This window comes from Manacus candei, unplaced genomic scaffold (genome assembly GCF_025592945.1).
Source record: "Manacus candei isolate 608988 ecotype Guabito, Panama unplaced genomic scaffold, ASM2559294v1 h1tg000020l, whole genome shotgun sequence".
Lineage (NCBI taxonomy): Eukaryota > Metazoa > Chordata > Aves > Passeriformes > Pipridae > Manacus > Manacus candei.
The window spans coordinates 3163678-3187782 of NW_026138068.1; the positions used below are offsets into that span (position 1 = coordinate 3163678).

The 24105-nt window shown below is 46.6% G+C and overlaps 1 protein-coding gene across 1 annotated transcript in view; it reads right to left on the minus strand.

The window, feature by feature from the left end:
* Positions 1-24105, minus strand: part of SETD1B (SET domain containing 1B, histone lysine methyltransferase) — a 49935-nt gene that overhangs the window by 22562 nt on the left and 3268 nt on the right. Inside the window, exons 5-6 of the mRNA XM_051785858.1 lie at positions 22115-22227; positions 18294-19475 (exon numbers count right to left, since the gene is read on the minus strand). Coding sequence (XP_051641818.1) covers positions 18294-19475; positions 22115-22227 — 1295 coding nt within the window. The remainder of the gene's footprint in view (positions 1-18293; positions 19476-22114; positions 22228-24105) is intronic.

The window sequence follows — 24105 nt, forward strand, 5'->3', positions numbered from 1 at the left end:
TCAGGGTATTCAGTAGCTCAAAAGTAGCTATGCTGTCCTCTCAAAGAAACCCCTTCTAGCTGGCCTCCCTATTTGCTCTCACAAGCAGAAAAAAGTGAGCTGATAGATGACACATGTAGTGCCATGAGGATGTCATGGCCATCACTGTCAAAAAATCTGTGTCAGTCAGTCCTGCAGTTCACCCGCCTGTTTCTGAGGTCATCTGGTACAATGCCACCAGAAAACCTCCTTCAGTCCACTGAGAGAAAAGCCATTTCCAGCTAAATTAATTTGTGCTGCCATCTTTGCTTTGCCTTAATTAAATTAAGAGTTAGCAAAACAGGTATTTAATTATACGCATGACACATTTTTCCAAAGGTGTTTTAATGATGCAAATTTGTTGGGAGAGATTCATGTCAGCGTAACTGGTTATAAATGGCCTCATTCACTGTTCACCCAAAATGCTAATTGCCACCTTTAACACCAGCACAGTGTGCAGAGCCTCTTGAATTAAATGAGGGAACATCCTGGGATGCCACTCCTGGATCAGCCTGCACAGTGACAGGGTAGAGCCACTGCATGCAGGGTATCGATCTCACCTCAGAGCAACACCCATTTTGCAAGCAAATGTTCACACCTGCAGAAAGAAGAAACTACATCCTAACATTTGCATGTGTACCTTCACTGTACACACTGTTCAGTACCTTTCCTACAGGCAGAGGAACTTCACATGCTTCCATTTCCTTTTAAAAGACCATCTGATAGAGAATTTACCCAGAATTTCAGAACACGTTTTGAATACCATCAGCTTACAGCCAATTTAGCTTAAAAATTCTGCTGGGTACCAAGTTACTTATATTTGAGGTAGGGTAGCAACTACTCTGATACTGCCTGGCTGAGCTGTGGTGCACCAAAATAATGAAATGCAGGATCAATGGCATTCAGCACAATACAAGGACATTAGCTTTAATGTTTTTCAATAAAGCCAGAACTAAAATCAAAAGTGACTCTTGGACAAAAAGTTTTCATAATCTGGTTAAACACTCATCACTTGGTTTTGGATTGAGTTCATCTAAGGGTTGAAACAATTTACAAGTGATCAAGTCTAACTGTGTATTTTTACAAAAAAAGCAAGGAAAAAAAAGCCTCCAGAGAAAACAACTGACCAAAGAGGGTCATACACCAAGTCACTAACGGAGTCAAGAACAGACTCCAGGTCCCTCCAAATTCCTATTCCCCAGATCCAGCAGTCTCCCCACACTGGGCTCACACCAAGCTCCTCATGGTCTGTGCTCTGCATTTGACAAGGGAAATGGCCTTGATTTCCGGGTGAAAGTAGCCCAGAAACACACAGTTCTCCCTTCCCGGACTCCTTACAGAGAAGGAGGCATTTCAAACCTGCCATTTCTTATGCCACCAACCAGAACAAAAAGGAAGCCTGAGGACATCAACCAGCCACCCCCAACTCTTCCTCAAAGACACAGTTTCAATTAAAAACTCCTTCAAAAAACGACAAGCTCATTCAAGATTGGCCCAAAGAATCTCACCATTCACTCTGATAACAGAGCAAATACCTCTTCCTGCCCAAAATCTACAAGCCCAGCGAGGGCTTCAGAGGGTGTTGCTTTGTTCATTTTTAATCTGCTTTTAGCTTGCAGGCTCCATGTGTTCTTGGCAAAGCACGTGAAGAGGGGCTGTGGCTCCAAGCTGCCCTCCTGGCTTGTTGGGAGAGCAGCACTGGGCAGGATGACACGGCAGAGGGACCTGCTGAGCGCTCACACCTCGCGGTGCCAGGCGGGACCGAGGCACCCTCGGCACCGCGTTTACAATGAGCACGAGGGATTTTACTTTGCCAACCATAATTACAGCTCTGCCTCTGAAGGGACAACGCAAGGGCGGTGCTTTGCTGGGGTTGCAGAGGTGGAGGACAGGAGGGCAGAGCCACTCGAGGTGGTTTGCCAGCAGTTCAGCTACAGCAGCAACAAAAACACAGAGCAATCTGCTGCCTGCACGGTCCTGGGTGAGCTCCAAACCTGCTCAGGTGACTGTGCTGTCACCAGCACCCATGGGGGCTTGTGTTGGCCAGCCCACCACCACCACAGCCTGGACTGACGCTGGAGTTGGGTCACTGCCTCCTCCCCCTTGGTTAGTCAGGTCTTTCCACCTCCTCTGGGCAGCTGAGAGAGCTCCCATCCTCCTGCTGCTGTCAGAGCCCTCAATGGCAACCACAGCAGCTTTTAATTGGGACAAGACAGCTCTCAGATGTGTTTGCACTATAATAAAATGCCCAGCTCAGTAAAAGGCAAATGGAAAAATTTACATATTACAAATCAGTGATTATAAATATCTCCAGCAACATGTATTTCTGTCTGCAGAACAGAAGACTGCAAGGTTTTTATACAGTCACGTATTTATACAGTGCTTTGTAAAGTAACTCACAGGCAAAGGCTGCAAACACACAGAGCAGAGCGATGGACTCAACACTGTGTCCCACAAAAAGGGGCACCACAAAGGCTGCAATGGAGCAGGGATTTCTCGCAGGACATTACTTGGGTGTTTTCGTCTATTACCAATTGCAAAAGAACCTCTCTCTACTTGAAAAAAAGAATTCAAGCTCCCTACCATGACAATGTCCCACCTGACACACACACACTCTTGGCTCAGGTTGTGTTTTGGTCTGGTACTTACTTGCAGCACTTCTGTGGCACAGACAATCCTCCCCACACCTACAGGGCTGCCCAACGAGTAAAACGAGTGACAATAATACCCAAGTGTTCATTGTAAACAAACAGCACTGTAAACACCAGCCCAACTTACGCCACTTACTTTTCCTTCTAATGCCAAGAGGGAACTCTTGAGTCAATACCTCAAACCACAGGACAGCGGGAGAATCCCCCACGAGTCTCTGTCAGTCCCAGAAGAGAGGGGTAGGAGTCAGGAAATCCCACCAAGATTCTGTGTTTGTGTATCACAATGTGCTGCCTCGGGTGCTGGTCCCTAATTAGACCGTCCTGCATGTGGAGAGATGCCACAAGTTGGGATTTGGAAGGATGCAAGGAAGGAGCTCAACTAGGCTTTCAGCATACAGCAGGAAGGGCTCTTGAGAGGGGGAAGCACGTGGGGCTAATGCTCACAAAGAGAAAAGGTCTCCTCACTCACTTCCAGTACTTCCTGACACCAGGAACAGAAGTAAATTGACTTGTGTTTTAAGGACAGCAGGAGAGCTGGAAGGCTGCCCAACAGTCCATGCCATCATCAGAAAATCTAGTGAATTAAGATGACAAAATGAGCTAAAATGACTCCTGCAGGATGGGCAGGAGTGTCAAACACAGCATCCGACACTCAGGCAAATCCACACCTCCAGCTTCCTGCAGGCCTTCATGTGCATTGAGCAGCTGAGATGGGTCTTGACATTTCAGGGACCTGTTTCAGATTCCAGAGGGGATTATCCTCTGTCTCCTCACAGGACAGTGCAATAACATTAATGTCTCCAAGGAAAGGAATGGGGTAGTAGCTTAAATCAGTATTTCTGATCTAAGGTCCCTGACATGATCCAGGGCATGAAATGACCCACACCAACAAAACATGAAAAATAGGAGCAAATTAAGGCAACGATTGAACAGGAGGGGTTCAGGCTGTTTTCACTTGACTGTACAGAGAAGCTCCAGTGGCTGTAGGAAACGATGCGTGGATTCTTCCTTCCAGAAGTTGAAATGGATTCTGGAGTAAGAAACACCCACTTAGGCAGCCTCTAGGCATTTCCATGAGGCTAAGAACTTCTCTCACTCAGCAAACAATCCAGGGAAGGACAGACAACTCCAGGTGAAGCAAAGAGGACAGGGATGGGAAGCCCATGCAGTGTAGAGATAACCAGATCTTCACTGATCCAGAAACAAAACCACTTGAGAAATGTGATCGAAGACTCATGTGTGAGAAGACCCAACCACCATTCAGTACTTTCAAAAATCCATTCTCTTGGCAAGACAGCACCATAGTTCAGTTTTCAACATGAATTCCTAGGACAGCAATCCTCTGAGCCAGGAACTAAGCCAGTGGGAGAACAACTGCCAGATCTGCCTCAGCAGAAAGCCTGAAGAGATGAACTGGCAAAGAGGGCAATAACTCACTGAGGGGATTGCCCTGTTTGTTAGCAAGTGCACTGCCTTCCACAAAAGGGATGGCTTAATTCAGGAAAGGGGAAGGAAGCTCTGAACTGCAAACTTCATGGCATATGAGGTGGTTACACTGTTCCTGTGGGCAAGGTCACCAAAGAAGGGATATTTGGAGAAGCCAGACGTTGCCCCTGGGCTTCCCATGCACAAGAGACGCTCTCTGGTGTCTGCATGGACAGGCCAACACAACACATTTGGGTCCACACTCAAATGGAAACTTCCAGACCCCCAGACTGCTCAGATCTGAGACAAGACCAACGTGAAGATACAACTGGGCAGATCACAAAATACAGTGAGAGTACGAGTGGGGAGTCAGCGGCCCCCAGCCCGAGCTCGGGGATGCCTGGGCAGCCCGTGTGTGCCCCGATGTGAGGCTGGACAGTCGCCCCTCCTGCATTATGTGAACAAATCCGAACTGGCAGGGCGAATGTGTGCCAATTCAGGGGCTGCGTCATGTGGCCACTGTGTTTTTCATCACATATGAAACACCCTAAAATTGGATTTACCATCTCATGGAACCATGGCCTATTCCCTCAAGTCTTAAGTAGATCTTATTAAGGGGGGAAAAAAAGGTTTCTTTATGGGGGGGGAGGAGGAGGTAGGGAAAAGGAAGGAGGAGAAGAGGGGGGTGTTAACATTGGGGAGCCATGTAACAAGGAAGGCTCTTTCCACAGCGATGGTTGTTCTAGTGTCCCTATTTTAGATGGGGGGAAGGGACAGCTGAAGAGCTATTTGCAATCTAACTTCAAAGGCTTCAGTCGGCTGGGAAGCTAAGTCATGCATAAAAGGATGGTAGAGTGGCAAGAAAATACCCCCTACAGATAAATTAGTCAGGGAATGTTCTCTGCTTCTCCCAAAGACTTTCATACAGCCAGACTGGCTTTACTCAGGTAAAGCCCTTCTCAGACACCAGGTTCAGTGATACAGAGTCCTGGGAACAAACCAGCCAAATCCAACAGAGGAACTGAACAGTCTCTCTGGAAAAGAGAAAGGCAGTGGTAAGCATGCAATGGGCTTCCCTGTCATTTTCTGCCACCTCAGCTATTATCCATAGATTTTATTTTAAGGTCAGTCCACACACAAAAGATGAAGAGCTTCAGGCAGCATCTCCTTCACTAAAGATGCAAAGAAAAGCAGACAAGTTATGAGAAATCACCCTGTATAGAGAGAACTCATTTCCCAAATGATTCTGTAATGCTCTGTCTCGCTCCCGACGCTGGTGCGCAGAAATGCACCCACATTTCTAAAGAGCAGAAGGTACTTTGCAATCAAAGATAAAGGGAACTGGCAACATTAGATCAGAGTCCACCTATAAGTTAAAAAAAACAAAACCCTGCAATAACTGCATGTGCAGAGTACACAGATACCTCACAGTTCAGTGCCAGGCAGGAGCTCAGATGCCATCCCCCTGACCTCACCCTCATACTTAAACCTTAGGTCAAATGGAGCCATGAATTCAGATCTTGCTACCAAGAAGATGATAAGAAAGCAGATAAGCTTGGAAAACAGTCTAGCTTCTCAGCTGATAGCAGCCTGTTGAAGAATAGGTTGTACATATACTGTATTTAAACAAGTTCTAATCAGCAGAAGTAGACCAGTTTGACACTCTTCCCCTTTTACATAGTATTACTACACCCTTGAGTATCTGAAATCACGTGGCTATCACAGTTAGGGCAGCATTTTCAGTGCCCTGTTCAGTGCTCTCTGCATTTCAGTGTTAGTTTCAACAGTGGTTTCATCTGCAAGACCTGGATGTCCACTACACAACCTGTGCAATGCTGTCTTCTCAAAAGAGAGGGCAGAAATGAAGAAATTGAGGACTTGAAGAAAAACAGGTAAAAAAAAAAGAGGTTTTGTCAGATCATTCATCAGTATCATCCTGTAACGCTCTCCTGCTCACTGCCATCCGCCCTCAGATCCAGGTGCCATTAGTATATCCCATGGCAGCAGTTCAGTCACCCTCCTCCCTTCTCCAGAGGCATCTCAAATGATGAGCCTGGCTTCTCCTTCCCCTCTCCAAGAGCCTGAGCCACTCTTGCCCTGAATTTCTCAGGTGCAGTCCTGATCCCTCCACGTGGCTGGGAAGCAAAGAGACCCAAGTGGTTTTGGCACCTGCAAGAAAACCCAGGAGCCCACAGCTGATGGAGGAATCCCAAAAGAGCCCTTTCCAAACAAGTACAGCTTTACTCTCCAAAAAGTGTGCAACAAGCAAGGGGAAAGAGTTAAAGTCCTGATTTTTATGTGAACCTTTCATGAGCACTTTTGGTGAGATTTCTTGAGCCCTCCACTGCTGGCCTGGGAGGTCACACAGATTCAGCACTACTCTCCTTCCAGCAGCTCTTTTGTAGCCCAGTACCTGCTATTTGAAAAGAAATAAGGAAGCTTGAAAGAGGGAACATACTGTTAACAAGGTCTGTAGGACCTTGTTATCATCCTGACTGCAGTCATGGTGGCTACACAGTATGGTTTCAAATAAGAAAACCTGTGGCTTTCTGTTCTGGAGACAGGCACTGCCATCATCCCAGAGAGGACAATGGGACATCTGCTGTGTTTCTGAAATTCCCAGAAAAACCACTGCAGAGAAGCCGGTTCAGGCAGTCCACGTGATCTTGAGTGACAAAAAGCATTTACCCACTTTGGCTGGGGCCCCCAGTGGAGGTGGTGGAGGTGCTCCAGGTCTCTGGGACGCAGCCATAGAGTGAGAAAGGCACAAACCCTTTGTTTAGGGAACGAGAGGCTCAGGTGACACAAACCCTCTCTGGCTGTGGCCAGACTGTCACAGCAGTGACCACAAGTGATGACTGGCACTCTAATGAGCTTAGCAGGCTCCTCATTTTCTGAGCATTACAACACAAGCCTAACAAGTCCTTCCCAGCAAAGCTCTGTGGATGCATTAAACTCTGGCTACACCACAGGAGACACTTCACTCCGAGGAGCCTATTTCCAGCAGCTGAGTAGAGAAGTTCTTCCTCAAAAGTAAGGGTGAGGCCAGCAAGAAACAGTTCCCCTTTGGTAACATTTCTCTTCTCTCTGGAGGCATCTTGAATTTTTCACTGCTTTATTTCCTGCTTAGATTTTCCCTCTCTTGCTGTACTCACATTTAACTAAGTGCAGTCAGAGGGGAGACAATCAGGCACATCAGCTGAGGAATGTAACATATTAATTAACACATTAAAAATCTTCCTTTTTCTAAGACGAAGCCTAGAGCAATATCCAGCCAGAAATACCTTCAAGTTGTCCCTGTCCAAAACCTGCTCAGTGAGGGAAACACAAGTTTTTCCCCATACCACTCCTCTCAGGTGATGGAAACATAACCCTTGTGGCTGCCAACTGCTGACTGATCCCTTAACAAAAATAATCTCCGTGCAGTAGATGACATTTCTCATGGCCTTTTAGAAGATATCAAACTTTTACTATTAAACTATCCCCACTATATGCAAAACAAATCATGCAACCACAACTGTTCTAAAGCACCAGAGTGGAAATACCCCCCAGCTGGGCTGCATTCCCACTGCCATTTGTGCAGGCATAAAATATGCAAAGAAGAGAGGAGAGGTAAAGTATGCCCATTTCCCCACCTGTCCCCTCATTAGCAAGCAGGAGGTTTAAACAAACACATGGAAACACTTTGCACCTCAAACAAAACTGAGCTGTGCACCTCACTGCCACAGGACACTGCAGGCTCACAAGCGCAGATGGGTTGAAAAAGGGATTAGATGTTTGTGGAAGACAGGTCCACCAGCAACTACTGAACAAGATCACTGTTCATCTGCTGGTAACGAGCAGATGAGGGACCCCAGGGGAGCATCACCACACACAGCCTGGCTCTGAGAGGGCTTGTGATGGCACCCACTGCCCTGACCTCCCACTGAAGGACTCCCAGTAACCCAGACTAAATAACCCCCAACATAGACAACCAAGGAAAGATAAAGATGTGCCTTTTCCTTGCTAACTCACGAGTTAGTCCAAAGTCTGTCCTGTTCTCTTGCAGCAGAGCTGTAATCAAGCTCTCCCACAGGTGACTGCTCAAGTGAAAGGACTGCATGTACATGGGTAGAGCCTGTTAGTAGCAGCCAGTGACAGGTGATCCATGTTCTGCTCCTCAGACCCACCACTCCAGCCCTCAGGCTCTTTCAGGCCTCCTCCCCACGTTTGTGACACTTATTCTACTCACTTCCTTAATAGCTGATTTAAAGAGCTTTGTTAAAATGCTGGCAATGAGCACAAAGCCCTGCAGAAGCACAGGGCAGTACAGCATCTCTACAGCCCATACCTGAGCAGACACATCTAAACCCCTCTCAATCCCACAAGTCTCACTTGTAATTTTTAGAGCAGCTTTCCCATTAGATTGGTTCCCTAGTCTGAAGTTACATATGAAGTCTCGAAAAGGTAGGTTACTCATTTGAAGAGTTATGTGAAATAGTTGTGAGAAAGGCACAAAACCAGCCAAACACAGCTCTGTGCTCATGCATTCCATGCCCTGCTCACTGATCCAGGTGACCAGCTGGAAGGCACGGGCATCTTTTTATTTTTTAAGCAGTTGTGCAGGAACAGCTGGCTTGGTGGTTTGCAACTAATAGTTTATTGCTTAGGACAGTTTAGTCTCAGCACCTTTTGAAGCACCAGAGCTGCACAGTGGTACTTACAGCACAAACCATCATCAATACATCTCACTGGACATGATTTTAAGGTTGTGCCTCACTGGAACAACTGCACTGTGCAATGCTCTTGATTCCAGAGCTCAGTTAAAACAGTAAAAGTACTGCAAAACCTGGGTCATAACCAGAGTCCAACATTCCTCCTTCTTACAATTCCGTTTGTACGTTTAGCCCCAAATTCACTTACAATAAAACCCAGTCCTCACATAAACTCCATCCCAACTCAAAGTCAGACTCCTTCAGAGCTGCCCTTCTGAGTTTTGCATTTTTTTTTCTTTTAATGCATGGTACCATCTAAAGCTCCACTTGGACACTGAAAGCAGTTCCACATAAACCCTTTCAGAGCAAGAACAGAAGGCATGTGGAAGCTTTACCTACTGTTCAGTGATTGACCCCAAAACCCATGTTCCTCACATCACAGTGCAAACCCAAGTTCCTCATGTTCTCTTGCCTGCCTCCCCCTCTCCGAGACCCCACAGTGATACACAACCAGAGGAGCTGGGCTGCAAAAGCCACCAAAGGACTGTGCCCCCACAGCCACTGTGCCAAAAGCCACTTCTCTGCCTGCAGCACGTGTGCCCCAGCAATGAGCCAAGACAAAGTCATGCAACAAGACTTCCTCAAGCTGAAGCCTGAGCCTCCAACCCAGCAGGGATCCCAGCTTAGTTCTGGTGCCTCGCAGCCAGGCTGGGTGCTCCCGGTACAACGCCAGCTCCCAGGGAATCTAAAAGCAGTTCCAGCATCAGGACACCATCCTCCAACAGGGCTCTGCAAGGGCCAGGCTGCCCCTTGCCACCAAACCCACACCACCTACCTGCCTCTCACTGGCCTGGAACACCCCTCAGGATTGCAAAACCATCTGCTGTTAAACACTTTTCTGAGGTTATTTGGGAGGTACATCCCACCTGACACTGTATTACCAAGCAATAAATTTGTTGAGATTCCCTTGTCAAAATGCATCCTTCCTGCACATCTCCAAGGCATCCATTCCACCAGTAGACTGGTCTTTATGTTTTATTGTAATTTGAATAATTTCATGCAGTACAAAGTATTTTCACATTTTCCAAGTATTTTTTTTTCCCTGACAATGGCAAAATGCTTGTAGCACCATGATAACAGTTGCTCACATTTATCTGCATCCTTCAAAGACAATATGTCAATTATCTGCACTGGAAACTCTCGGCCACATCTGCTGACCAAAATGCCACATTTGGTAACTGCTTAGCAACAAGAGCTGGATTGGGAAACGGTCCCCAGAGCCATGTGCCAACATCACACCAGCTCCTGCTTCCACCAAACAACTGCTATCACCTGAAATGGATATATTTTGTTTTGCCTGGGATACACAAGGCACCAGAAATAACAAGCTCCTCTGGGAACAGGGAAACCTGGAAAAAAGCTGCCTACTTCAGCAATCCCTCCCCAGGCTCCAAAGGGAACGTCTCCCTGGTGTGTGCAACACATGTTAATCCTGCACTGCTGGAGGAGGACGCACCACTTGGATGCAGCACAAAACTCTCTATCTGCTCACTGCAAAACACAGCTCTTTTGGAAAAAAAAAATGGATGTAAGACAGCAACTCCCACTCCACACCACCCACAAAAGCAGCAGATATCCAATCCCTTGATCAGGCCAGCAAAAGGCCCAGGAAAAACAAAACCCCATCCATTCTTCACCATCCTTAGCCCTCTTCTTCCCAAGGCTCTGTGCCATTGCACTCATTGACACAGGGAATCTGGGCAGTGGCGAGCCTGAGGACATTCCACCTTGAACGGCTGAAGGTGCCAGCAAGGAGGAAAGACGGGAAGGACTGGGGAGACCATCTTTGCTTCTCTTCTTCCTCCCCTCCTCACCACCTCAGAGCCTTTTTCCTAACTATGTCCCTGACTTACTGCCTGATATGGAGAGAGAAAGAGATTGGGCAAAGCACAGGCGAGCTGGTCAAAGGTGTGTGATAATTGCACCTGGTAAACAGTTGTCAACTCCCCACAAACACAGACTCCAAACACTCCGAACAGTCCGGAGCAGCCGGTGACTCCAAACGCCGCTGAGAAGCGACGAAGTCGAAACACCCAAGTTCTGACGAGGGAAAACTGGAAGTTGAGCCCCAGCTCTCTGACCCTTTTGCAACCAACCCTCCCAACCAAAGAACTGCTGCCAGCCCCGTGCTGGAGCAGTTTCGGTTCCCCCCGGGCTGTGCTGCGCAGGCTCACGGTGCCCTCCGTGCACAGGGCGATTGCCGGAGCCCAAGCCACCAACAACTTCCTCTACTCAAACTGCTCCTGAAGCAACACTTTTGCAACAGCCCGAGGAGCAAACCTATTCCACCTACTGCAACCTGGAGAGAAATGAGAAACCCCAATTTGTTGTCTTGCTATTTTATGTATTTATATATCTTGACCTCACAAGGCCTGTCTGCACCACTGGAAACGTACGGGGGCAGATACTGATTTTATTTCAGTGCTATGCAAATAAAAAAACATTTTAAAATACTTTTTTTCCCTTTACCATTTCTTTTTGGTTTGTTTTTTTTTAAAATACTTTGTTTTTAGGAGTACAAAATCTGAGCTATCTTTCATGCCCATGATGAATGGGCATTTCCAAAAGCAAGCACTGCAAATTTCACAATAAATCCTGAGACAGCAGTAACATGTCTGGGTCAAAGGAGCCCTCGTGGGCAGGTACATGATGCGCAGAGTTAACGAACTCACGAGTTTCATGTTGAGTTTTGCCCCGTCTTCAGTAGGTACAAACAAGTACCCCAAATTGAAAATTAAAATTAATAGAAAGGGGGGTGGCAAAGTCACGGGACTCAAAATCGGTGCAATGTGGAAAAAACATTCTACTGATGAACTGCATCTATTTAGAGGACTCCAGGAAAGGCACCAGCCAGCAGAAATTTGAATAAGCACTCATCTGCTCAGTGCTCTGTGTCAGACACAGACACATATAGAACACAGCGGCTGCTCCGGCTTCTTCAAAACCAGACCCAGAAATTAGTGCTGTTCTGGCGGCTGCCAGCACAATATGTTAACAGCAATTATCTTCTCAATATTTCTACTCATTACCTAACACACTGGCACGTTTTCTCAGTGTCACTGCATGTTGCAACCACACGTCGCCATCCAGCAACTTGTCTGCATTCCCTTGGTCACTTTTCACGACCATCAGATGCGAAACACAACTGGAATGATAATGGGTTGGAGAAACTGTGAGGAAAATGTGTCACTTCAGTGTGAGGTTTCACAGCCTGCATTTATGACATCTGAACACTCAATACCGTCACTGCTAAAACCTGAGTGCTGGAAAGAATAGGAAGAACTCTGCAAGCAGCAAAAGGAAGATGCCAAGGGTTCTCTAACTGTGGATGGTGTGTAGAGCTCAGATTTGCAGATATTACTGCACCCTCAGCTATATGCTATGGTTAAACAGTGTAATTTGGATCTAAGTTTCCAGTGCAGCAGAGCATCCACAGATTACACAAACACAAAACAAGTAGTGCTCTGCCTATTAACAAGCAATTCAAGTGTACACAGCCAGCCCACCAGGAACTGAAAACTTACAGAAAGTCACTGGTGGCAAAACAGAAGGAACTGAGGTAGTGGTGAGAGCATTGTCAGCAACAGTGATTTATAAAAAGGAATGGCAATGTCATTTCTATCAGGTATGCAAAATGCAAAAGCCTCAAAGCCTTGGCCTGGTGTGAGAGCAAAAGAACCACTCAGCCTCCCAACCACAGCCCGCTTTCTATTTTTCAGTTACACTCCAGAGCATTTCACCATTTTCAGCTCTGTTATCAACAAGAGACATGTTCTCTCACTCTACTGAAGTTGTTAAGTATCCAAAAAAAACAAACCAAAACCAGCCAAATATTTTTCCGTTCAGGTTTTCCCCCTCCCAACAAGCAGACATGTATGAGTGGGTGTATCACTAGGAACACCAGGGGAATCCTATGCAATCCTGCTCTGAAAAAGTGACTTTAAAACTACTGCTTCCTCAACTGAACACATTTGGCTGGTCAAGTCCTCTGCTCTGCTAACCACTCTGCAAGCACTCCAAGAATCGAATCTGAGTCAAATTCAAAAAGTCAAAAGTGAAACAAGTTAGCAAACACAACGGACTTCTCTACTTTCTACAGATTTTTGCAGGAGCAGCAGGCTGTCGTGTGGTAAATGAACCACTGTACAAGGAAGCAGTCCCTGCCTGGGGTCTTCCAGTATCAGCTCTGAAAAAAAAGGTAAGGTAACAACACCTTGCACTTCCACTGCTTCGGGAGCCTGGACGTCCTTACCTTGGCCAGGTTATATGGGAACTGACCCTCAGCCCCAAGCAACCCAGAAGGACACAGGGCTGCAGTCCTGCCCCAGTCTGCTTCCTCCTCTGGACACAGGGGCTGAACAGATCTCTGAGCTCTCAAAGGGGCCAGTGTCAGTGTAGTGTCACATTTAAATCACCTTTTGAGGGATTTGTGTGCCGTCTTTCTTTTCTGAACAAGCTTAAAATCTGCAAGATCCCCTGAAGTCCCTGTGGCTTCTTGCTGCTGCTGTGCAGTGGGTCAGGAAGGGCAGAGCTGAACCCACAGCTTAAGTAGTCCACTCTCATTTTAATTTCACAGGTTGAGCATGGCTAGTGTAATTCACATGTAAAACCACAGCAGTCATCCAAATCTCTGCTGCCTGGGCATTGGCTGGCTGCATTGCTGGAAAGTCATGGTCATAACATACACCTATTTTTTGAGTTTCCATTAGGAACCGGTTCTGTCAGGCATGATTGCATTCACAAGAGCTCAGGAGGCAGGAAAATTTGAAAAAGTGTTTATGAGACTGGGCATAAATCACAGCTCTCACGATTTTCTCCCTTCTTCAATTAAAAAACTACATTGAGAGCAACCATTCGCCACATCTACTCCCCCCATCTCCCTCCAGGAATGATGAATCCCACTCCAGCTGTAAATTGGATCCCAGGTGTACCCATATATATTATACATACATAACAGCTACTTATGGGCATAAGGGCTCTTGCACAGTTACTGTGGAAACGAAGGTATCAAATTTCCTGGCTCTTAAGGCTCTACCTTCACAACCTTAATGTGCATTTACCTTGAATAAATCACTTATGCACCATCCAGCCCAGAAACATCCCTCAGAAGGGTGCGACTGCCTTCATCCTTAGGAGGCTCCATGTAACCCATCACCAAAGTCCCAGGAACATAGGGCTGCCTCTGACCCACACAATCCATGGGTGAAAGCAGGGTACAGGACAAGAACATCCTTCTGCAGGCACGCAGATGTGTTCCTGCCCAGCTCAGCTCCAAGGGGCACAGACCACTCCTGGGGCAACCACTGCAGGCACTGCTGGCACCGAAACCCCTGGCAGCTCCTCTCGCTGCCCGATGGCACTGGGGCACTGGTTTGTCTCACAAGTGTTCATGATAACTAAAGGTTGAATTTGGCCCTGCAGGAATCATTGACCAGCTACTGAAATACTGCCCGGTCTGGATGGGGGTGCAGCAGCAAGGAGCCACACAAGACACGAGGCAGTGTCTTGAGGAGAATGTCATCACATCCTGCTAAGGCTCCGGAGGGACAATGTGACACTTCAACATAAATTTCTTCCAGTTCTGGCCGTGACCACACAAGAACCCAAAGATACTTTTACACCAAGTGCAAATTCAGCCCAGATGTAACCTCAGGGACTTCAGCAGAGCTTCCTGTAGGGCTGAGCCTGACCTACGTCGTCTGTGTCTAAGCCCAGCTCAGAAATTCTCCCTGGGTAACTGTGAGAGGACCCTGCATCTGCACAGCTTGTCACAGGGATGCTGACACTGTCCTGCAAGAGGTACCTCAGCACCCAGCATGGCATTAAAAGCATTCACAACAGCCGGGCGAGACAGCTGGTGACAGCAGTGGCTTTCGGGGTCTCCAGGGCTGCTGTGCACTGTGTGACTTTCAGTTCACTCCCCAACCCATCTGCTAAAATTCACAGCAAACAGCAGAACTGCTCTCGCCTCATTCACATTTCAGGATCTTCGTTTTTATGATGATCTTTGGTGTTTCCAAGGCACTCCTCCCTCCACAGTAACTCAGTGCTTAGCCAAACTACCAGGAAGACGAGAGACTGCTGATCCCTCAATTAAAAAGTACTTTTGTACTTATACATCTAGAAGAATACCATTGTCAACCATACAGTCTTCCTATTACATGCTGGCTATGCACACAAACTGATACATTCATAAGCTGAAACATGAAAGACATCATCAATTCACAACAAAGTGACTCGCTGCAATCCTGTCACCCTCCCCAGCACAAAGGCAGGGCCTCTTCCTGTCACAAGCCAAGCCAAAACAAGACCTGGCTCAGATGGGATGTCAAAACGTCAAACTGTATGTACTTAATCTTTGCACTTCTGAAACAGCCAAGATCCTGTGAAAAGAAATTATTACAGTTCTTTCCTTTTTACCTTTTCAAGCTCACAGGAAGGTAAGTTTGGACATTGCTACCCTCAAAAATTTCCTGATATCACAATGCAGCTCAACTATTTTTCTTTCCTTTTTTTTCTTTGCCATCTAGTTTCTTGAAAAAGCCCTCTCTGCCCCATCTTCCTGGCTGGCAGGCTGTGCTGTTTGGAAATGATCCTTTTCCTCCCCTCACTTCGTACTGCCCACATCCCACTCAGTTCCACACCTCGGCCTTGTCCCTTGGCTAAGCTTAGCAGGACTTTCTCTGCAGACCTTAATCACTGCTCCCAGATTAGTTGGGGTAGGTGTTGCAGACAGATGCACAGTCCTTCCTCTCCCACACCCAAACTCCCTGCCAAACTCTGGCTTAGGAGTATCATACCGGATCTTGAAATCAAGCTCTGGGGTCTTGCACGATAAATCAGAGCAATTGCTGGGGCTGGGCTGCACCTCCTTTACTCATGGCAAGTCTGGGGGGGGTAATTTGCCTGATGATTTGACAGCGCTTCACCTACAGAGCAGATGTTACTGTATTAGCAATCATTGACAAAAATCATGCTTGTTTGATGGGAAACAGGATGAGGTCCTCAGGAAAAACTTCCCTGCAACTCTGCTGGCATCCTTATGAACCCTGAGATTTTCCCAGCTAGTGCACCCGCCCAAAAGAGCTGGCCTGGGGCTGCTCCGACCCCTGAAGAGCCAAATATGAAGTAAATAAGAAGTTCAAACTCTCTGCCCTTTATTGCTTCCTTATGATACTTAATGAGCCTTCCCTACACCAATATGTCATTCCTGCTCCACTCCCCAAGCCACACAGTCACTAGAAATATTCGGGTCTGCCTTCCCTCTGTTTTGCTGCAGGATTCTCTGAAGGGCTGGAGTTGAATAGTGGTATCACAATAGGCTGAAGCCGGAGGTTTAGCTTTCCAGCCCTTAGACAGACTCAATGCCCCTCTCTAACTCAGTTGGAAAGCTGCAGCTCAAATTTCAGCCTATGTTAAGTCACTGTTCAGCTCTGCTCCTTCAGCAAGAGAGAGGAAAGCCAGCAGAGCCTTTTTCTAAAGCAAAAAAACTGTGGGGGAGAAGGACAGGGGAAGGAAGCAAAAACACATGGAGATTGTTTTTTGTGCATCACAAGGAGCAATGAAAGACACAGGCAACTTTTCAAACATGCCAGAATAGCTTAGTGTGATTTGTAACCAAGAGGAGGTTTGAATAAACAGCTCAAACATCAAACATCAACTTTTTTGGAGGGGGAGGAGATAGTTAAGGCAGCAATGACCTGCATGGAGACCCTGCTATCACCCTTCTGACTTCTGCAGAGGATTGACACATTTACATCATTTTGTATCACAGAACCATCGATGTGAACTACTGACACCAGCATCTCATTAAGGAGAAACAAAGACTTAACAAGGGCTTCAACATCAGCACGCTGCTGCCCCACATCACAGCCCACAACATCCCACCCCAGCCAGTCCCCCAATGCCAGTGTCCGCTACAGAAAGTGCCTGACCCCACACACCACCCTGGCATCCACCCACCCTCCTAAACACACTCAGAATTGGCTGCAACCCACTTGCACGAGAGCAAGGACAGCAAATACAAACCCAGAAAGGCAGGAGATGAGGCATGTCTTCCTCATTGTTTTTCAGGCAAACCAAGAGTATCCCCTCTCACGCCTGCCAGACCAAGCTCAAGGAATCAAAACTCCATTCCTAATTAACACATCATCAGGCCCCACGGGCCAGGGACTTGCCTCCCAAGAGGGGAGCCTGGGCCAGCCCCAATGATGAATGAGAACTCAAGCAGCTGAATTGTTTCAAACGCTAAACTGGCAACTGTAAGGACAAGGTTTGGAAAGGCCCGCAGAAAAAAAAACAAAATATCCAGCGCGGTCACACTGTTTTCACTGTGTAGCACCGAGACCTGCACTCTGTTACTGCTGCAGAGCTTTCCCTCCAGTCTCTGCAAAGCCCACAGCTACAAGAGTAGCTCCTCCTCTCCCAAAATGCAGCTGCTTCTCGGGTGAAAACCTCATAACTGCAAACCACTGGAGGGAAATCTATTCTGCCAGCTTAACCCCGGCAAACTTTCATGAGTAAATTAAATTGATGTACCACGCTTGGGACATTTACACGAGACCAGCCCTCTTGACTGCAGTGTTCTTGTACAGCAGGGACAGCAGTTTCATTCCCTTGCATGACCATTATAAACACTGAGGAGAAAGGGCCTGGCATTTGCAAAGATCTGTATTTTGACTGTTCCTTGACACAGCAGAATAGGACCCACACGTCCACTGCAGTGATAGTCACATTTGTTGCAAAAGACCTCCCAAACAGACAGGCCATGCAACATAATTCCTCTGTCTGCTGGCACCACTCCACACTGTTCCGCTCTCGCTCTTCTTTCAGCCACAAATGCCCCAGCAGAGGCAGCGAGCTCTGCTCTATTATTGGAAGACTCAGTGGAGCACATCCCCCACAAGTCAACTACCTCCCCCTTCCAACCGAGCAAAGGGAGTATTAAAACCCAGCAACTGTCTCCCGTTTGAACCAGATGGCAGAAATAGCTGGAGAGCTTTCAAACATCGTATACACTCAATACTTCAGTGCAACATGAAAGCCCCGTTAAGCAAGAGTGTGGCTACAAACACACCCCTGCTCAGGGACCACAGCAATGGCAGAAAGTGCTCCATTAACTCCTCTAGTGGCTTAAGTGTCTGTCAACACTCAGGACATTCACACAGCGTGAGCACTGGCCAAACTTTGGTGGCTTGTGCAGTCCTTGAGCTCTCCTGAAGCTATAAATTGCAGCAGGCTGATATTATAAACATGGAAAGCTGGAGATTGGCAAGTTAAGACCATCACTCTGTGTCACGTCTAACTCGTTTCCAGCTGCCTTGAGTAAAAGGAAGAGCCACCAGAAACCTCATGCTCTGAAGACACAAAGACGAGCACAATCCCCTGCCCTGTCCAGCTCCAGGGGCAAGCACGGAGCTCCACAACTCAGTTCCAGCTCACTCACCTCGTCCATTTTTTCTGACGTTGGAGTCTGGTCACCAGGCACCATCTCTTTAGCCTCTGAGGTCTCAGTTTTGGAGGTCCTGCCCAGCTGATCACTGGGAGTCATGCTGGCCTCCGATGTCCCCCGGGAATTCTGACTCAGAGACGCTGTCCCAGGGATGGGCTCGTCGTCGTCGGAGTCAGGTAACGGCGTTGGGCTGATGTCCTCCAAGCCCGTGCTGGAAGGGCGTGAGGAAGGCGTCTGCCCCCTGAAACCGGGCTGAGAGTTTGAACCGTACGGTGTGATGGGAGAGAGCTGGGAAGAAGAGGAGGAAATAGGGCTACCTTCCATTCGGATCTCGTTATCCGAGTCATGCTCGTTAAGAAAGGGTAACTTTGTTCTCTGCTCTTTCAAGAGCATCTCAATCCTTGAGTCTAAACTGTTATGCTGCATTTCAGACTCCATGGTGGGGGTGCCAGGGGTCTCGCTCCTCTCTGGAGTCTGAGAGAAGGATGCTGTGCTCGGTTCAGGAACAGAGTTCGAGTCGGGCAAGGGCGGAGGCTCCTCTGGTTTCTCCTTCACTGGGACAAAATCGATGCTAGGGGCAGCACTGCTTTCCACAACCATCTCAGTGGGAGGGGGCGCAGGTCTCCGGTACTCTGTTTCCCTGGAAGTTTGGGGAAACTGCTGCTCGTCAGATTGGGGAAATACAGCTGGTGGTTGGTAGGGAGAGAAGGCAGATTTGTAGCTCGAAGAACTAGAGTGGCTCAGGGGAGGAGTGTGAGAGAACTGAACTGGCTCCTGCTGATGGGACTTGTACGTACTGAACTGATGCTCCGTGCCTCGGAACACACCCGCCGAGTTGTGCACGTAGTGGTGTTGATGGCCCGGGCGGCGGTTGTAGGCATCCGTAAATTTTGTTTCATGTCTCCTGGGTTTGTACCCACTGTCCTGCCCAAAATGGTACACAGGCGTTGTCTGACGGCTGGAGTAGGTGGAATCCTGGGAAAACGGCGTCCCTAACCGTGGGGTGTGAGGTGTTCCTTGGGACTGCGGGGTGAATTGGCTGTACGAGTTCGGGGTGTCCTGCCGACAGCTGGAATAGGCTGTGTCGTGGGAGAAGGGCGTGCTGCTGTTTGGGGTAACAGAGGAGCCCGTGGAAGAAAGGTTACTGTCTTTCAGGCGCTTCAGGGAATCCGTCAACTGTGAAAACAGAACAGAGAAAAGCACCTAAACACACACTTTTACAGAGATATTTGTCTAATCCGTTTGGTTTTCAGAGGAGTTGAGTACCCGAGAGTTCGCAGTGATTTCCACGACCAAAAAATAAATAGGTTACAGAGTCCCTGAAAACACAAACCATTATCCATTATTAACAGTTCCCTTTGATTTAAAAGAAAAAGGCAAGCAAAGAGGAACTTGTCTGCAAGAGGAGGAAGAAGAAAGCAGACAGTTTTCCTCATAAGCTACACCCAAGTGCATCAAGTGAACAGGAGACTTGCACACCACTTTTATCTGAAAGAGTTCCAATTTCTATCAACTATGTAAGGCTTGTCTAAATTGCATATAGGAAAGAAAATTTAAAAAGTCTGAGATGTGAGATTACCAATTTATCTTTTTTTGTGAACAAATCAAAACATACAAAGCAGCAAACTGCCAGCCTGCAGCCAAACCTCTGCAGCAGAGCTGGCCCACCAGCCTCTCTCCCAAACATTCATCTATAACAAGGGAGAAGGTTACACATATAAAAGGCATAAAAAGTTCTCAACTGCCAAAAGCACCTTTTTAAAGCCCTTCCTGAAGATGAATGCTCAGGCAGAGCACTACTGACTATGGCATTTGAAACTGAAACCCTACAAACCTACAGAGCAGCCAAGTCATTGCTCTGCAACTCACTCCACAGGCACGTTCAGGGGGTTTCTAGGAGCAGCCCTGCTCCAACTCAGACTCTGCTGAGTCATAACAGTGCCACACTAATCATCAGCTCCGGAATCAATTTTCCATAATGCAAAGCAGGAGCTCAGTGAGAATCCCCCTGGTAGCAAGAGAGGCAGGACTGAGCTCCAGCTCCCCAAAATCACATCAGGACAGCAAACTGGTGAGGCTACAGGCTGGCTGCTCCTCTCTCGAGCACAGGCAGGTAAAGACACCTGTAAAATGACCTGCTTGGAACAAGCCAGCAGCAAACTCAAGCTGAGCCCTCACCTGCCTGCTATGCTCACACATGTCTCACCCACTCAACAGTGAGCACTTGCTCCTGGTGTGACCCCCTAGAGACCATGACCACATGGACATCAGGAAAATTTCTTCCTCAACTGTTCTAAAACCCACAGGAAGGAGCAGGAAGCACGTGGCTGGTTCTTGACAACAACCACATCTCTGCACCTTTGGTGCAGACTGTCTTTCAGTGGGGTTTGTACATGACCTAGAGGCAGGGACTGCAGAACTGTCAGGTCTTTGCTGCTCTGCATGAGGGGGTATTTTACTAAACTACAACAGCAAATAAGTTTGTTGGTGGATTCTAGTGTCAAAAACATGATGCAAAACAGCTGAAGTTACCCACAAAGCAATAATTTTGGTGATAATTGGGAAAAAAATCAATTCAGGATAATAATACAATACAAAAACACAGCATCTAGAGAAACAATCTAAAAGATAATTACAGCAGGGACTACTTTGGGGGATACCATCAATTTGCTGCTAACCCTGAAAAAGGAGTAAGAACAAATCTGTCTATTTTTATTTGAGATATGGAACCAGCAGAAATGAGCAGCCAGGCCCTGCTCATAGCAGGGCTCCCAGCAAAATCATTACTTGCCTCCCTCCTGCCTTTAAAAGCACCTTGCTGGGAGGTAAGGAAGAACCAACCTCTTTATGATTTTATTAAAAAGATACTGAGATTTTGCCTTGGTGATGTTGGGATGGTTGGCAGGAGAAGAGGAGAAACTTATTTTTTCAGATCAATGGAATTTCCATGTTCAAGGTATAGCTCTCACCTGTCCTGAGAATGCCTGATCTCAGAATTAATGAAATCGTGACATTTTAAGAGCACAGAGAAGTAGAGAAAAGAAATCCCTGCCAAATCTCTTTCAAATTTGATGTCTTAAAGTGGGTTCTTAAGTCACAATGAGGAGCCAAAGTACATTTAGACAAGTCAAAGAGGCTGACAACTTCACACAAACAGGCTTCCCTTCCCCCTCGCCCTCTCATCCCAGTGGGGATTGCAGGGAAGCAGGTAATCGTACGAAGCCATGCAGAGAATTGTGCCCTAAATATCGAGGGACCCCTGGAAGCCCTCAGGAATTCTGCCCACTGCTTTTATTAACAGCTGATTCCAGCAACTAATTAAGATTCTGGAAAATTGATGCCACTATTGAAGCTCAGTCCCCTTCCACCTTTTAGCCTTTAAGCAAGGCTGAAGTCCGTGAGCGCTGAGATTACACACCACAGACACCAGGCCAAATGTACCACTGTAAATCATTCCCCTGACTTCAAGGGAATAATCTCATCTCAGGGACAGATCTGATCCAGTCCTAACTGCAGGAATTTCTGATGTTAATAGGGCACATTCTGTCGGTTTTGGAAGCATTTTTCACTCAGAAAGACAAAAAGCACTTCCCGTGCTATGGAGACACAGATCAGCCACATGCTCTGATTCAGAGGTACATTTGCTATGGCAATTATGAGCAAGTTATATTTAAATGTGAATTAGCAACATCCACTGGAACTATGGCAAGACAGGAAAAAGAAGCTAAATTAAAAGTGTTAAAACGCTAACTTTAATGTTTGGAGTTTTCTAGAAAGTTATTCTTAGAAAAAAATAAAAAGCCAAGCACACCTACCTGGAGAGCTTCATTCCCAGTTGGGGACACGTCCTGCTCGGTGCCTACAGGGAGGGTCTGAGGAGTGTAAAGACCATTAACCAGCAGTTCATAGAATCGCATGCGGGTCTCACCTGCACAGACCACAATGTGAGAGTTGATTAAACAGGAATAATACAATCTTGGTGAAAATACACATTCTTGACACCCACATGACCCTGCCACCGCTCCCAGCCCGCTGCATCCATGCAAGAGAGGAGCAGTTATCACCTCTGAGCAGCCAGGGATCATTTTTAAATAATCTGCTGGGCAAGAGAAGTCAGACACTCCCTTCTCCAGCCAAGACAAGGAGGCTTCTAAATCCTTTTTCCTCTTCTCAGCCTGCTTGGCAGCTCTGCTCCTTACCATGCTCTCTGGAGCGCAGCCGTTTCCCTCCTCTCCAAAGTGCCAAGCAAATAGCTTGCAGATTTGAGAAGTGAAACTCTCACCCAAGGGAGAAGCCTCTGCCAACACCCAGAGCCTCTTCAGAAAGCTCTCCCTGCACACCTTGCTCGTAGAAACTGCCTGTTACTAATGCAAACACGGTGCATGGGAATGCTGAGGACAAAACCGTTAACGCTGCCTTTCCAAAACACGCCAATTAATCCTTTTTCCCCCCCCATAATTTAAGGAGTAGTCAGTAACATCCTTAGAAGAACAAAGCCAGAGAAGCAAACTGTCCCATACAGTGTTACTGACCCTCAGCCTTTTCATTCCCAAAGGCTACAAAGACCCAGTTTCTTAATACTGAATTTTTTGTTACTACAAAAACTTAATCCTACTTATTCTACAGTCTGTAAGAAATCTGTCATCAGCTTCAAAGGCAACAGAATCAAACCCTGAAACTGTCTGAATTTTGCTCTGAAAGATAAAGAATACATAGAAAAATGGACAGACCCAGCACCTGAGCCCAGAAAATGAATTCAGGCAGTATCTCCCCAAAACCAGGACTACTTTCATACAGAAGTCCTGTAGGATTAAACCTCAAACTCCCTGTGAATCACCCCATAAAATCCAAAAGCAAAGCACCCCTTAGCACAATTCTATGTAGTGAAAGACTTACTTATCTTGAACAAATGCTGCAGATGAGGTTATCTGGGTATCAAATCTCATTTCACAAAAGTCCTGAGCCATCCTCAACTACATAAACTGTTTTAGCTCAACTGAAGTCGTGACAAAATAGATCTTTTCACTGCAAGAGCTTGAAGATATGCTTGAAATATTAACACACACTGCCTACACATAACACAATGCCGTGTATATAGAAGTGCTAGGCTTATTTTCATTGGTTTTTGAAAAAATATACAGTAATTGTTACAAAGTTTCATAATTCTTTCTGAATCCCCAATATAATGCAGGAAGAGTTACAGTTTCAAAGAGGTTTATGAATGTGAAATGAGTTCTATCTATTTCTCTAAAACAGGCAATTATTAATTGTGTCCAGCCTATAAATAGATAAACTGAGGCAAAGAAGTTGCTCTAAACAAGCCTGTCTTAGATGAGGAGACTGGATTTATTAGTTTCAGATTCCCAGGCCTATGCTCATTCCAGACAGATAAAAATGACACTTTCACTCCTAATATTTATTTTTCTACACTATGAAAACAAAGGTTTTAACCAACCTTTCCTTCTCTTGAAGAGTGAAATACTAGAAAGAAATGTTAAAACCGATATATATATTTTAAGTATGCCCTAACCTGCTAATGCTATTTTAGGAATTCCATTTTTACTTGATTCTGACAGATTATAGCACACTGACAGTCCTACTCTTTTAGAATGAAAGAGAAGCAACTGTGTGAAAAAAATACATTAGAAGCATAAAGCTGGCAAAAAAAACCTCCCAGAAATGCAATCTGAAAACAGACTTCAGTGTTTTCTCCCAGGAAACAGAAGACTAAACCCCCCTCATTTTCCTGATGTGCTGCAAACTTTCTGGAACAGCTGCCTGGTCAAGACTTGCAGAGTAGTTTATA